Source organism: Cygnus olor, chromosome 13, assembly GCF_009769625.2.
Source record: "Cygnus olor isolate bCygOlo1 chromosome 13, bCygOlo1.pri.v2, whole genome shotgun sequence".
Taxonomy (NCBI): Eukaryota; Metazoa; Chordata; class Aves; order Anseriformes; family Anatidae; genus Cygnus; species Cygnus olor.
This window is the reverse complement of record NC_049181.1, coordinates 14424088-14438306: the sequence shown is the minus strand read 5'-3', so window position 1 is coordinate 14438306 and position 14219 is coordinate 14424088. Positions and strand designations below refer to the sequence as shown.

General features: G+C 44.3%; 1 protein-coding gene across 8 annotated transcripts in view; it reads left to right on the top strand.

Annotated features, from left to right (window-relative positions):
• IL1RAPL2 (interleukin 1 receptor accessory protein like 2) overlaps positions 1 to 14219 on the top strand; it is a 358032-nt gene that overhangs the window by 18539 nt on the left and 325274 nt on the right. For all 8 annotated transcript variants that reach the window (XM_040572218.1, XM_040572223.1, XM_040572227.1 and 5 more), the window contains one exon: positions 9252 to 9352. In XM_040572218.1, the coding sequence (XP_040428152.1) occupies positions 9271 to 9352 (82 nt within the window). In that variant the 5' untranslated portion in view covers positions 9252 to 9270. The remainder of the gene's footprint in view (positions 1 to 9251; positions 9353 to 14219) is intronic.

The following is a 14219-nucleotide window of genomic DNA, read 5'->3' as shown; positions in this document are numbered from 1 at the left end:
CTACGCGCCATTTGGAAGAGAGAGGCTGTTTTCTGGTCCAAATTTTGTGTGTCCTGGGTTGAGAAGTGCTTGTGGGACTGGAGGCGGAGTTACAGGGAGCATATCTCTGCCCTGTAGAGCCAGTAATCCTTGCTGGCTGGAGGCTGCCAGGGGTGGCTGAGGCTCAGGGCATGGACCTGCGTGTCTGAGGGAAAGGGCCCGGAATTTGTGTTCGTAACGAGAAGTACAAATAAAGCACTCATAACGTATAGACTTTTCCTGCTCTCCATTACATTTGGGCTGTGAGTAATCTCTCACTTCAAACTGAGGCTCAAGCTGAAAATATCAGGGGATGCTAAATTGTCAACAACTATTAAACAGCCTTAAAGAGCTATATGGGAAGCTGAGTCTGCGCTCTCTCCATTTCTGAGCTTTCCTCAACCAACGTGAGTCTGAGCTATTTATCAGGAGGTCTTTAGTGCTGGAAGGGGAAGTGAGCATTTAAACTCTATCACAAAATAAGGAGGCACTTTAAGAGGCCATTTGCTTTTCAGGGTGTCCAACTGAGAATAAATCTTCCTTTAAACAGCCTTGAAAAGAAAACAAAGGGAAAAGATCTTGCCCTTGCTGCAAATAACGAGAACCTTGCTGCTAGCTTTGATGGTCAGGGTTTCCTCCAGCATCTTTCTAAGCATCTGGTACTTGACCTAGGTGAGGTCCCCCCTGGAATTGGCGGAGGGCTGAGGGCTGCGTTATGTTTGGTGGTGAAGCTGATGGGGGAGAGACTGTGTTAGGAACTTCTGCAGGTCTCTATATTAACTATATATATATATATATCTTTATCTATATATGGTTGTGGTTTTTTTTTTTTTTGCTAATCTTTTCTCTTCCTATCTCCTTCCACCCCAAAAACAGCACAGGAAGAGGGATTCCCTCCACCCCTCTTCCCACTGCTATGTATAGCAGTTAAATTATCAAGGTTATCTATCTGACAGAGCAATTCCAGGGTATATAAAATACAAATTTTGATTCGCTTTTGGCGTGCTTCAGTACAATACCACATTGCTTGCAAGATTCCACAAAATATCTCAAAGTAATGTTTTTTTTTTGTTGTTGTTTTTTAAGCAGTTTCTCATAATTCTCAAATTCTGGGGGTTTTGTTTGTTTGCTAACCTAAACTGTTTTCTCACAGAGAAACGTGGCAAATACGTGGAGAGAAAGGATAGCCTCTGGTTATGTAAGGGGAAGAAATCCCCACCAAGGATGTGTTTTTCTCCAAGACAGTAGGAGATAGTGAAAGCGACTCGCCTTTTGTGACCAGCAGAACAAAGTGCACAATCTTGCTTCCCTGGCGCTAGTAAAAGCGTGTTTTCTGAGCAGTGTACAGCTGGCACGTCATCTTTTCCTGCTAATTCTGCCTGCTTTGAGCATTACGTATGAGGGAGGCATGTCGCTGTGAGTGAGACCAAGGGTATTCTGCCTGCAGAGTTGTGTTCTGTAGCTTGTTTCTTTAATGTCCAGAAGTGAACGTGAACCAAATTTGCCATGAATAGTGCAAATATTGTTACTGCGTAGCCATTGCAGAGGTGCGAACGTGTACAGCAGCAGATAGAAACTTGATCCGGCTGCTGCTTGTAACGACAGCAGGCTGTCTGTGGTCCCAGAAAGAGCACTGGTGAAGGCACTGCGAAAGCAGCTTCCCTCTAAAAGCAGGGAGCGTTTCAGCATGCAGATGGCAGCCCAGTCTAAAATCTCGTTCTGTGGTGTGCCGGGCACCTCTGTAATGAGCCTCAAGGAACACAACGGGAATGAGAGGAGTGTGTGAGAGGGGGGGAGAGGAGGGCTATGCTATATTTCAGGATTGAGACCTCTGCTTGAACTGTCTTTCTCTCCATTTTTAATAGTGTTTCTACAAAAGCTGCTTGGGGAGCAAGGTTGGTATGACTATAAAGAAGCAAAGCATCTAATCTTTTGCCTTAATAATGCTCTTGCGTAGGCTGCTGTGAATTGGAAGCCTTTCTTATTGATGTTAGAGCGGTGAGTGAGTTTTGAAATTGGCGTGGGTGAGAATGGACTTTTCTCATCTCCTTTAATCTGAAATGTCTTACTCTTTTGTGGCTGAAACTCCGCAGAGGAGATTTGTGCTCATTGGCATGATCGCCTCAAGCGCTTAGGAGGCCGAGGCCATGACCTGCCAGTGGTGTTTGCTCCAGGGGTCAGTAGCCGAAGAGCCGGAGCCAGGTGTAGCCGTGGGTTTTCACCAATTTACAGGCTTCAGAGCTGCTGATAAGCCCTTCAACTTCTCATCAGCCACTTGTTCTTTTTCTTTCCCCACCACCCCTGGAGAGCAGGGCGCTGCTCTGGTTTCTTCTCCTTTGGGAACTCTTCGGCTCTACCTGCGTCAGCTGTAGGGCTTAGGCTGATTTGATCCCTAAATTCACCCCAGTACTAGCACACTGGTTTAGCTTTCCAAGTGTAGACCATCTCCCTGTTTTCTCCTGCACCCCCAGGTGACTTTTCTGTGATCTTCGAAGTACTTCTGTGGAGTTAGAAGAGGCTACGCCCCGCTCTATAAACATAAACTCACTGGGTCTGGCAATCTGTACATTGCCTACAGTACTTCACGTTGCCTGAGGTACTCTATTGATTAAACCACAACCTGCAGAAGTAAATATATGTAGAATATTAATAGCTCCTACTCCAGGGGGGGAAAAGGGATGTAAATTAATAGATCCATTATGCTGACCTCATAAACCGGGAGCATTTGAAGTACAGCTGTAATCCTCCTCCCACAACACGTATTTCACTTTGAACGTCTATAAAAGGCCTGGACTACTCAAATTTAAAAGCTGTGATATGGGCTGAGCGTATCCATATATCTTGTGATGCGTAGTTAGCGTATTGCAAAGTTAAGGCTGGAACAGTAGCTCTCTGTAGGGTCCATGGTAGTGGTGAATCAGTACATCATCGACGAGGCATCTTGGCATGAGACTTTAAAACACAAAACAAAGAAGCTAGCGTTCCCATTCCTTTGTTGTTTCTGTTTTTTTCTACTTTCCTTCTGCATTTCCAGTTGCAGGAGATGCTGAACTAAGAGAGAAGAGGCGTATGATTCAGGGATTTGCAATCCAATTTGAAGATATAACGAACTTGAATTCTGTGTGACAGAGTTGCTTGGGGATTCAAGGTCAGTGTGTGGTGTGAGCTGACAGCACTTGATCTGCTAATCAGTGCTGGGTAGGTTTAGCTCTTTTTTGTTCGTGAATCTGTTGAGATGGGCTGCTCAGGTTTGTGTTCAATTATCTTAGCAGAGATTTAGGTGAGTGCCTTTAGTACGTGTTCATCACTGACCCTTCTGGTTAGCATTTTGATTCTATTGATGCTGGAAGCTTTTGTAGTATCGCTGGGCATTTCTCTATTTTCTGCTCTCTTATTTTTTTCCCCTGTAAATGAGCTCTGAAGGCAGCTGTTGGTTCAGAAAGTTCTTGCAGGAAAAGGTTCTTGTGTTAATGCTTGCAGGGTTTTCTCGATACAGGACGAACCAGCAGCTCGCTCAGCGTTGAGCCTGCTGCTTTAACACGCCTAAAAACACTTCTGCTTCTTGCAGCCAGGAGTGTTAATGGCACGAGTTACTGTGTGGAGGCCATCCATGGTATTTTTTGTGCCTGCTGCTGAAGCCCATTTTTTGTTTTGCAGTTACACTGTAAGATGCCTCTTAAGGCTTTAAGATGCTGCACTTAAATACCGTCTGAATGGCAACCTAGAAGATACCAACTTCTTAATGGAAGCATTCCAGTCTTTCAAACAAAGCCTCAGTGTTAACACCTAAGGGATGTTTCTTTTGAAATAACTGATAAGATTCTGAGATTACCTGCTTCACATCACAGAAGATCTGGGGCTTTATTGCTTGTTCCTTTTCCTTCACACCCAGACATGCAGTCTTTGGAGGAGTCCTTACAGATTGTAGTTGGACCTTGTCAGGCTCTCTGCTGTGTTTACCCCGATTTTACGTTTTTCATAGGATTACAGCTGGACCAGGAGAATTAGCCCAGTGTGAATTTAGTTAAGGACCTGAGCCCAGCGGAGCAGCGCTGCCACGGAGGCTCTAATCCAGCCAAATGAATGCTGAATGCATGCTGCCTCGTAGAATTAATGTTCATTGCATATTTAGACGACTTAAGTGGCTGGTTACGATGGTGAAGATGCACAGCGGATTAGGCAAAATGGAATATTCTTTGATGCTCATTGAGCAACAGATCGAAGAAAGGTGAGTGACTCGTATCAAGTAGAGCTGAAGATACGATATTTGAACTAGCAGGCGTCTCTGATTTTAAATATTTTTTTTCATGTCTGTGAGATCAGGGTGTCAACAAAAGGGGCTGGTGCCCGTTCTGGGTTGCTTCCATCCAGCACACTGTTTATACCAACCTTTTTCAGTAATACTCAGCTCAAAGTTTGGTGTGTTGGCAAAAGAAGACCTGAGGGAGAATTGTCATTAAAATTAAAAACCTTAAAAAGTGGAGTGGGCAAATGACTCAAAAAGAAAGGAACATAAGTCACCATCTAGCATACTGTAAAGACGCCGAAAGAATTACTGTTGCCATTTCTTCCTTTGTGTCTGGGGTGAAAACAGTAATTTATTTCCCTGAGATTTCTGAACAACAAAACCTGACAACTGGAAGCCACTAAAGAGGTGGGCTGCTGGTTTTAGTGAGCACCTTCTGCATCACAGCTTCTGTGGAGGAACCAGAACCTACAGAGCCTCATGGTGTGTCGGCAGGTCTCAGTCTGTGCATGGACTTGTGCATGAGTGCACGCACACACCACTTCTCTTGCTTTCCCTTCAAAAGGAACACTGTATAAAGCAAAGCTTGGGGTAGAAATTAGAGCAAAACTAAATTATGTTTAAAGTAGGGACTCAGGAATTGCAGTGCTGGGCTTTGTGCAGAATATTAATGCTCCACTTGCCTTCCTGTTTCTGAACACTTTCTTCTAACCTTGTCATTTGATTGAAATTCTTTTGAGTCTTGGAAGCAATACGAGCCAAAGTGGGTGCTAGAAGGACAGCAAGCAGCGCCCAAAGAAAAAGGAATGCAATTTCCCAAGGCCTCTTTTCCTGAGGACTCAGAAGAAAAGAAAGGGCTAAGTTTGTCAGCACTGATGAAGACCATTAGGCAGCATATGGGTGTCAGTCTTTTTCTTTCTTTCTTTATTTTTTGAGCAGAATTAGTGCTGCATTGCAGCCTGGTCCTCTCGTAGTTCCTGGGTGCTCACAGCACAGCCTGGCCAAGCTGCCTGTCTGTGGTCTGCAGCTTGTCCTACGCTTCTCCCTCTGGTAAGTAAAGGAACCTCTTTGCTCATCTCCACACAATGGCACCCTGGTAGGTCACGCCAGGGCTGGATTCACGCAGTGATTCTTTCAGCCTTCTCAACCAGCACACGTTATTCTGTGTCTCTTCCCTCCTCTCAGTGATCTTGGGCAAGGTAGCTGTAATCAGCATTTCTGTATATACTTAGTGAGGAAAACATCTTCACTCTTCTGGAAAAGGTCCTGGACTTGGTCCTCCTCCGGTGAGGTGTGCCCAGCAGTATGTTCTTGTTACAACTCTGAGTCCCTGCTCGCAGCTGCTTGGAGTTGGCAGCATCAGAGTAAGCAGCTCCTCGGGGCAATGCTGCTTGGTGTCTGGGGGGAAGGTTTCTCATTTGACAGGAGTTGCTCAGCTTTGCTTCTGGTACCTGGGGCTTCTGCTGCTTTGCCTTGGCTCAGGCCACGTGCTGACCAGTGAAGCCGTTTGCTCCGTTTGGGCTTTGTCCATCCATTGCTAACGGGTTGAGCTATGGGTATCTGCACATGGGGGTAGGTCTTGTTACCTTACGTTTCATCATGTGTTTCAGGTGGGTGTGAAACCGGATCTGCCTACTGCTGTGCGTGGGCTGGTTGGGCATGCAGGTACCGTCCCAGCACAAGTTCCATCAGTGGTCAGCAATGTGCACAACACCCTTGCTGGTATTGCTCATTTATGAGGGAAAGGAAGAAAAATGCACCAAGACATACTGTTAGAGTAACGTTGCCTACAGCTTCACGTGGGAGCAATTCTGGGGCATGGGTTTCATGACGTGAAGGTCTGTCTGATGCACCCACATGCGTGTTTCATCCTAGATGTCCCAGGTTTCATGTACAGTGCAAGCATCATCTTTTTGCCAGTTAGGATGCAGGAATTATACCTTCATTTTGTAATGAAACCAGTTTCTGTGATGTTTTCTGGCCATCCTGAGTCATTAAGTCTTAGATCTTAATTGCATAGTCCTAAATGTTGGAGGTGTTTGAGAACCTGTCACACATAGCAGTGGAAGGTGGGCAAATAAGGTGGTTTTGATAACCACTTTCAAAGACAGAGTGACGGAAATTATCTTTTGTCCTTGTATTTGAAATAAAGGGGGGGAGGAAGAGAAATGAGGGATGTGTTATTATACAGGTACTTCTGTAACATATAGAAATCCTAAATGGAAATGCTTGTTTTTTAAGAGAGCGTGTCTTTGCACCAGGAAAGGGAGCTTGGGGGTTTTGCAACTCAGCTGTTAATGGAGAGCTGGAAGTGGGGAGGAGAAGACACTGCCTGGCATGAAATGAAACTTTAGTATAAAATTCTGTTAAAATCAGTGCTTCAAAATCTTGCAAGCTCCTAGCTGTAACCTGCTTTTTATGAAACGTGCTTCAAACGGGAGGGTATTATGCTGTCATAGGAAGTTGAAGTGGATTGCAGGAGACCAGGAGACACGAGGGGAGCCTTAGGTTCAGCCACTGAAATCTCCTCCTGAGCAACTGCAGAGATCCTGTCCTGGACACATGCAGCCCTCCTTCTTTAGGCTGCTTGGCGTTCTTCTGGGGGAAATGTATCTTTTATTGTACCTTGTGTTCTTTGTCAAATGGTGTGCTGAAAAAAAATGATGTATGACAGAGCAGTTTGAAAAGCCTTGTTGTCTTACAGCTGTCTAGCAGGGGATGGAGGCAGTAAGCAGCTGAGCCACCGGTCGTGCTGGGGTGCCTGATGCTGCCTTCTGCTGATGTCTGGGGCAGTGAAGACAGCACTGCTGTGTGTTTTCGTGCCAGCTCCAGTGGGGTTGTATCAGTTGTGATGAGCTGGAGCTCTGGTCTAGGCTGCAAATAATGAAACAGTGGAGTAGTTTTGTGGCCTTCTCCTGCTGTATTTTGAGTTTTGCTGGTACAGGTACAGGCAGTGGCTGCCTTGGGGAGGCCAGGGCTTCAGAAAGCAAAGCTCCTGCTGATGCTGACAAAGCCAAGAATTTTCGCCTATCCCTAGCATGAATGTTGTATGGCAGAGCTTGCTTTGAATGTGTAAGTGTATTTAATGCAGCATAGCTCATTTGGGGGGGTGGGATGAAGGGACCCCCATGAACAAAGAGCTAGGAGTTACATACCTCAGCTGGAATAACCGGGGTGAGGCAAGTGGAGAAAGTAATTTGCAAAGCCACACTTGAAAATCATTCTAGCGTGCCATCATCATTACAATTATCTGTCAAAAGATTTAGTTCAATTACTTTTTTTGGGTCTCTTGTCAGGATGGCCTGGCTTGTTTCAGGAATATTGATACTCCAAGGAGACGTTAGGGAAGAACGAATGCTAATTCTCCCATTAACCACTGTCAGCCAGCCTTCAGCGCGCGCTATTCCTCGTGTACTCCTTTGGTTCTTTAGTGTTGTTACCCAGGGGAATCAAAAGGCATCAAGTGCCCTGGGGAACATAAAATGCAGGGGGGGAAATTGAGAAATCTGCTGCCTATTTGTAGCTGGCAGTGCGGTAGGGTGAGGGGGTGAAAACTTGGGATGTAAGTGGTAATTTTGAAACAATTGAATAGCAGCGTAATTGCCATCGTGTAAAAGATTATACGTGGTTCCTTACACTGCCTTCATACAACAGTGGGCTGGTAGTAAAATTACAAGGGAAGAATACTTGATGCAATAAGCTCAAATTAAACTGAATAATTTTCAGAGCACTGCAGGACATTGCTCTCTCGCAGCCTTACCACGCTGAGCAAGTGTTTGGAGCCGCCGGGGTCTGAGCTGGTCCCAGTGCTGCGGGTGCCATGGACTGGGCTCGGAGGATGCGATACCCCCTTTAAAGTTTGCCTCTGCTGTGTTGGCCTTTGTTTTCCCTGCTAAGGCAGGTGGTTTAGTGCTTTTCCGCTTAAAAGGAACTGTAAAGTGTTTGCTGATTATTTTAATGCAAGTAGTAATTCCATGCTGATTTAGATAACTGCTCTGTGTCTAAGGATAAGGGTCCCGATCCCAGTCTGTATCCGACACGGAGATGAATTCCTGGGGTCTAAGTGCATCAGGCCCCCTTAAATGCCTGTGACTTCAAGCTAAGCATATACTTGAGGACTCTAGCTCGTAATTAAGCCTCTCTCTCTTTCTTCTCCATTTAGAGAACAAGAAGGATGGGCTTTGCTGGGTTCAGATTCATTACGCCTGTTTTTAAGTACACGTATGGAGCCTCAGTTTGCTCTTCCTGTTGCTGTGTTTTCTTGAATGACCTTGTACTTGTAAATGAAACAGAATTAGCAACAGTAATTATATAAAACTCTAACTATGATATTAAACTAAATTTTTTTGAAAATTTATGTATTACAAAGTAGATATTCTCTCCTGGGAATTTTACTAATTTTAGCTTTTTAATAAGAATGCCAAGGCCTGCATTCATTGACTTCTGAATTTCATTCAGCTGCCTTTACTTCATTTTTTAGGAGAAATGTCTGGAATTGCATTACTTCATTGTAGGAGCTTTTACAAGCTCACTAGTGGGGAAAATAAGGTTTCTAAGAGAAATTGCATGAATAACCTACTCTTTATATTTTCCCAAACAATGTGAAGTTTTGTTAAAGCATGCAGCCTGTTTGTATTAAAAGTAGTTATGAACATTGGGGTCTCCTCGATAACATACAAAAAACTGCCACATTAAACCCATGTGGCTTCGGATAAGTAGTTAAGTCTTGTCTTTTTTTTAAGCAAAATAATATTTTCGAAATGTCATTTAAAAAAACCAACAACTTCTGTTTGATATTCAGGGATAAATTATTCATAGAGAGTTACTTTCAACCATTATGTTTTCCTACCTCTGTATAAAAATAAACCCAGAAGTCACTAGACTCAGCCATTGCCCTGCAATGGTTCTTTGAGAAGCGTTTAACTGTAGCTGCTGCTTTGTTGTAGTGAAGAGCTGTGATTCAGACTTCGTACTGTTTGCATTTCAGCTGCCAAAGAAAGTGAAAGATGAAGCCTCTTGTTCTCTTGGTTCTTGTGATCTGTACTGTAGTCAGCATGAATTTGAAGCTCGTATCAAAGAGAAATTCTGGTAAGTCACAGAAAAAATCCTTTTTACTTTTGAATCTGGACTTAGTGCTCATGCAATCAAGCGTTTTAGATGGCTGCTTTTTGTCTTGCATATATGTTTGTTCTCCTTTCTGAAAAAAACAACAAAACAGTGTCTGCTTACCAGATGTTACAGGATGAATTTTATCCCTATAATGTTCTGTTGATGTTACTTGAGCTATTTCAAAATGTCCTTATGTTTTCTTAAGGGAAAAAAAGGGGGGTGGGAAGGTTGATCTGATTGAAAGCCTGCCAAAGTAGTAACGAATTTGACATTGTGTTAACATCCAATCTTGTGCTCATGCTAACGGATTTTCTTAGCTGTGGATGTGGTTCCTGATGACTTCTAGGTCTGGGTGGTTTTTCTCTATATTTGAAATATACAGGATTCTGAGCAGACAGGTGGGTTAGCTCTGGCCTTGCCTAGTGTTGTCAGTCTGCTAGAGCCTTGTCTATGTGGACAGATAACTGATACGGTGCTGCAGTTCTGTAATAATTCCCTTTGTCATTTTACGTCTTCATACAGGGAGCTAATATAAGGTAGAAGTACTTTTAAACTTTGGTGTTAGCTTCATTTTTTCCCCACTAATTGTGTGCTGCACATATGAGCGTAAAGCCTTTGATCTTACTGTCCTCAGTGTCTTTAGCAAACACTTTTAGCATTAAGGTACAAACGGAAGTTACTGACTTATTTGGTGTGGCCAGTTTAAAGTTTTATTTCTGCATTCTTTTGAGAATGTAGGAAAAAAAAAAGGTATTGGTCTGTCCATGATAAAGAGCTGGATGCTCCATCCCAGGCCAGGAAATGTTTCTCTGGGAATCACCAGATCCTAGGCTGAATTCTTTTTACTGGGTTAAATGCGTAAATGGATGTTGCTAAATCAAACTAGTCCACAGCCTTTTGCTGTGGCTATTGTGAGCCCTGTTTGCCCTGTGAGGGCAGTCATGGAGGTCGGGATTTGGCTACAGCATGGAGCTTGATCTAAAGTCTGCTAAAGGCAATGGCATTCCTATTTTTCAAAACTGGTATTCCTGGCCAGGATGGGAACCCCTGTGAGATCCATAATCTGTATAATTTAGCAGCCTTGATTCACTGATGCCAGGCAATACCACCTGGCTTCAAGGAAAGGCCTTTGCATTTCCTTTATCAGAAGTACACCTCTGTAGAAGTAAAATGCCTATGCTTGTCAGCATCGTTCAGCTGATAGTTTGCCTTTAATTATATTTTAGTATATTGTATTTTTTTTAGCTCCTTTCTTTGACTGACTCTGCGGAATGCCTTCTGTTATTGGCAGCTGTTGACAGTATCAATTCAGGTTGAGTACTGGTAGGAAAAATGTTTTAATATGTTAGACTGCTTATTGCTAAATATAACCCACTGTGGTGAATAGTTTGTTCTGTTTTCTTCCCATTTAATTGAGCCAGTATATGTTGAGCGTAAGATGAAGGGGAAAACTGCACATAAAGTAAAATTATAGTTTCTTTGCAAGTACATGATCATGTAGTTGGCTTTCACCTTTCAATATTCATTCTCATGTGCTGATTTTCAGGTTGCTGTGTTGAACAAACTATTGATTTTTTTTCTCTTTTTCTTCTTCCAGCACATTGTGTGTGAAATGCATTTTCTGTTTCTGTAATTTCAGCACTTGGAGCGAAATTGATAATTTGACTCCCTTTCTGAAAGGGCCTTTAGATACAAAGTACTGTCACTTGATTGCTTGGGTCCTGGCTGAATGCTTGGTTGTGAAGGGACAGGTGCTGCTGAATTTTAACTCTGCGTTGTGTAAGTAGAAGATTGGAGATGGGATGGAAAAGGAAAGGCAGGCAAAGGAAACGATGAGAGCTTATTGCTCAGTGGGGTGACAGTAGCTGTGGCACCCTGGTGCTGTGATTCAGGGGCTTTTTTTTTTTTTTAGCTGATGTCTTGATAAAAGAGTGTGGAAAGGGGAAAGCAACTGGTTATTTGTGGGCAGTTGCACTGTGGTCTGTATGGCAGGATGTCTGATAGCGGCAAGGGTGGTGTCGCCGTAGCTGAAAGCAGGAGTGGACGGGGTGCCCAAATGATTCCCCGTGGACAGGAACTCTGCAGCTGTGCTCTCCTGGACGCTGTCAGTCTGTGTCTTGCTGCCTGTATGGGGATGTCGAAGCTGGTAAGCATCCTTAAAAGGGGGAGGGAAATTGTGTAGACGTTTACGTAGAGCTGTGTGAAGCAGTGCATGGAAAGTGCTGACACCGGTGATAAAAGCAGGTTTTGACTACTAGGGCAAGAAACCAGCAAAATTGGGATATCTGGGTCTTGGCTGACCTACATAGACTGGCATTTTTCCAAGCAGTATGTAGAAATGTAGCATGAGTGGCAAAAATTGTGATTAGTGTTGAGTACAAGAGCAATTGTGAAGTTGACCTACGTGTAATATCACGTAATGGATTATGCCTTGTTTAAAGGTAGGGAGAATCTCAGGAGAGAGGAGATGAAGAGGACTTGGCATCTTCAGGGGCTGGTGGGAAAACGTACCTTTGAAGCCAAGGAATGGAAAAGCAAGGGGAGAAAGCTGAGGGTGAGATCTCCAGATAGCAAATGCAGACAGCGCGCAGGGGCTGGGCAACAGGCACGAGGTGTTAAAGAGCTGTCCAGGAGAGGAGTGTCTAAGATGTCAAAAAGAAGGTGATGAAATGGTGTTCTAGTTGCAGGCGTAGAATTAAAACTTGCTGAAGAAATGATTCTCATGGAAGGAGGAAAAAAACAAACCAAGCAGAACTGAAGTAAATTTGTCTTGTGTGTCTTTGCTTGTGCTTTGTTATAAATTCAGGAGTTTGTATTTCCATTTGGAGAGGACAAACAGGAATGCATGTGAGGGCTACGGGTAGGTTTTAGAGAACCTCACAATGCTGCAAAAATAAGATAGAAACTTGGCTTCTTCTCAGTTGAGATGCTGTGCCAAAATAATTAAAATGGTTGAGCTAATTTAATTATGCTAGTCAGATTCTTCTTTACAGGCAGCAACTTCCAGATGCTCCAGAAGAAATCTGTCATGTCTACAGACTAATGATTGCTGTTTGTGGTGGAGACAGAAGAGTTTGCCTCAAGCATCTGTGTGAATGGAGTGTTGACTTAAGTTTTGCAAGCATTTCTTACTATCAAGAAGCTCTTCTGAAAGCTGCAGGTCATCCTTTTTGCCTGCTTTGAGAGGTGAAACTGAGCAACCAGCTAATGCTGGGACTGCAGCACTAGTGATGCCCTGGAAAAGTTTTGTAGGTGGAGATTATACAAACACGCTGAGGGCGTGGGAGCTGTTAGGCTCCCAGCTGGTAGGGGGTTTCCTTTTAATCTGGTTCTTTTCCCAAGCCTTTTGTATATAGCGCTTTGAATAATCGTCGCAGGGAATATAAAACCAATTAAAAATCAGCGCACTTCTTAAGCACAAGATTTTTCAGATTATAGATTGTTTGGCTTATGAGACATAATTCCATTAGTGAGTAATTGATGCCCTTTATAGCTGCTGTATTTATTTGCCGAGCTGCAGTACCCCATCGCAGCACGCTTGGGCTCCAGAGGGCACGCCTGCCTTGTGCAGGGGAGCGCCACATCCCCGAGCTCTCTGTAAGGCTGCTGGCTGCGGAGCCTGGGTGGTCTTGTGCAGGTCATTGGGGCTTCCTTGGCTTAAGCCTGGCATTGATAGGTCCTCCCAGCTACAAAGCCAGTCTTGTCTTCTCCGTGTTGCATCAGATGGATGCTCTCTGGGGTTCTGCTCTTCTCCTCTTTATCTTGGGACCACCCAAAAGGCAGTCGTGTGTCTCTGAGCCCCCCCACCCCGAGATGCCCTAGCTGCATCCCGTTTTGTCACCAATGGCTTGGGAGAGAGAGGGCTTGATTTGGCATCATGCCCTGCTGGTACGGGCATAGACAAATTGTTTTAAACTGGTAATTGAATTAAATTCTTAAGTTATAGTGCTTGGGACTTTAACGTATTCATTTTAACGTATTCGCATGCTTTAACATATTCATTTTAAACCTATTGGCTTGGTACTTTCTGCCTCTAAATATCTTGCAGCAACTGACTGTGCTCTGCTGCAGATGTGTCAGGAGACCTCCGCGTTCCCTCTGGCTGTGCCGGCTCTGGCCCAGGGTTTCCCTCTGCTCCTTTCTGTGAAGCTCAGCTTTGTTTCCTGGATTGCTGCCTACTTGTTGTGGCCATGAAAACTGCAGCAGACGTGGAAGTGGAGGTGCTTGTACTTCAGAGGTGACTGAAGGATTTGTGCCTGATATGGGATATTCTGGAGGAGCCCAGCTCTTAAAAGTCTATTTCTCCTGCCGGAATGGGCCCCTGGAGTGAGCATCATGCTTGCTCACAGTTGCCTTTTTTACTTTTGGTAGCAATTGCATCTGCCTGAACAGCTGACTTCTGCCCATTGTATAGAACGCGTGGCTTTGAATCCTCCCATTTTCTGAGATATGAGCAATGCAGAAGAGGTTTTCAGCTTTCCCTTCCTGCAAATAAAGCAAAGACAGAAAATTGGGGCATGGCAACACGAATTAGCGTATGCTGATCCTTTATTTGCAGCCTCAGGAAACAAAAACACATCAAGATGGACGTTGTTCTAAGCTGTCACTGATACAGGAGTGCGTAGGGTCCCTCTTGCATGCAGTCGTGTCTGCTCACCAGTTCTGGCCTGATCTCCATCTGTAGGTTTTGGAGCAATGGGACGGGAAGACAGCTGGGCTCCTGTGCTCAGTCACATCTCAGGGGGCTGCTGGAAAGAATGGGCAGTCTGTGCACCTCGGTACGGGTGTCTCAGCCTTGGTTTTCTCTCCTCTGGGTGCCGGTGGCAGCAGTTAGATGTCCTCCTTA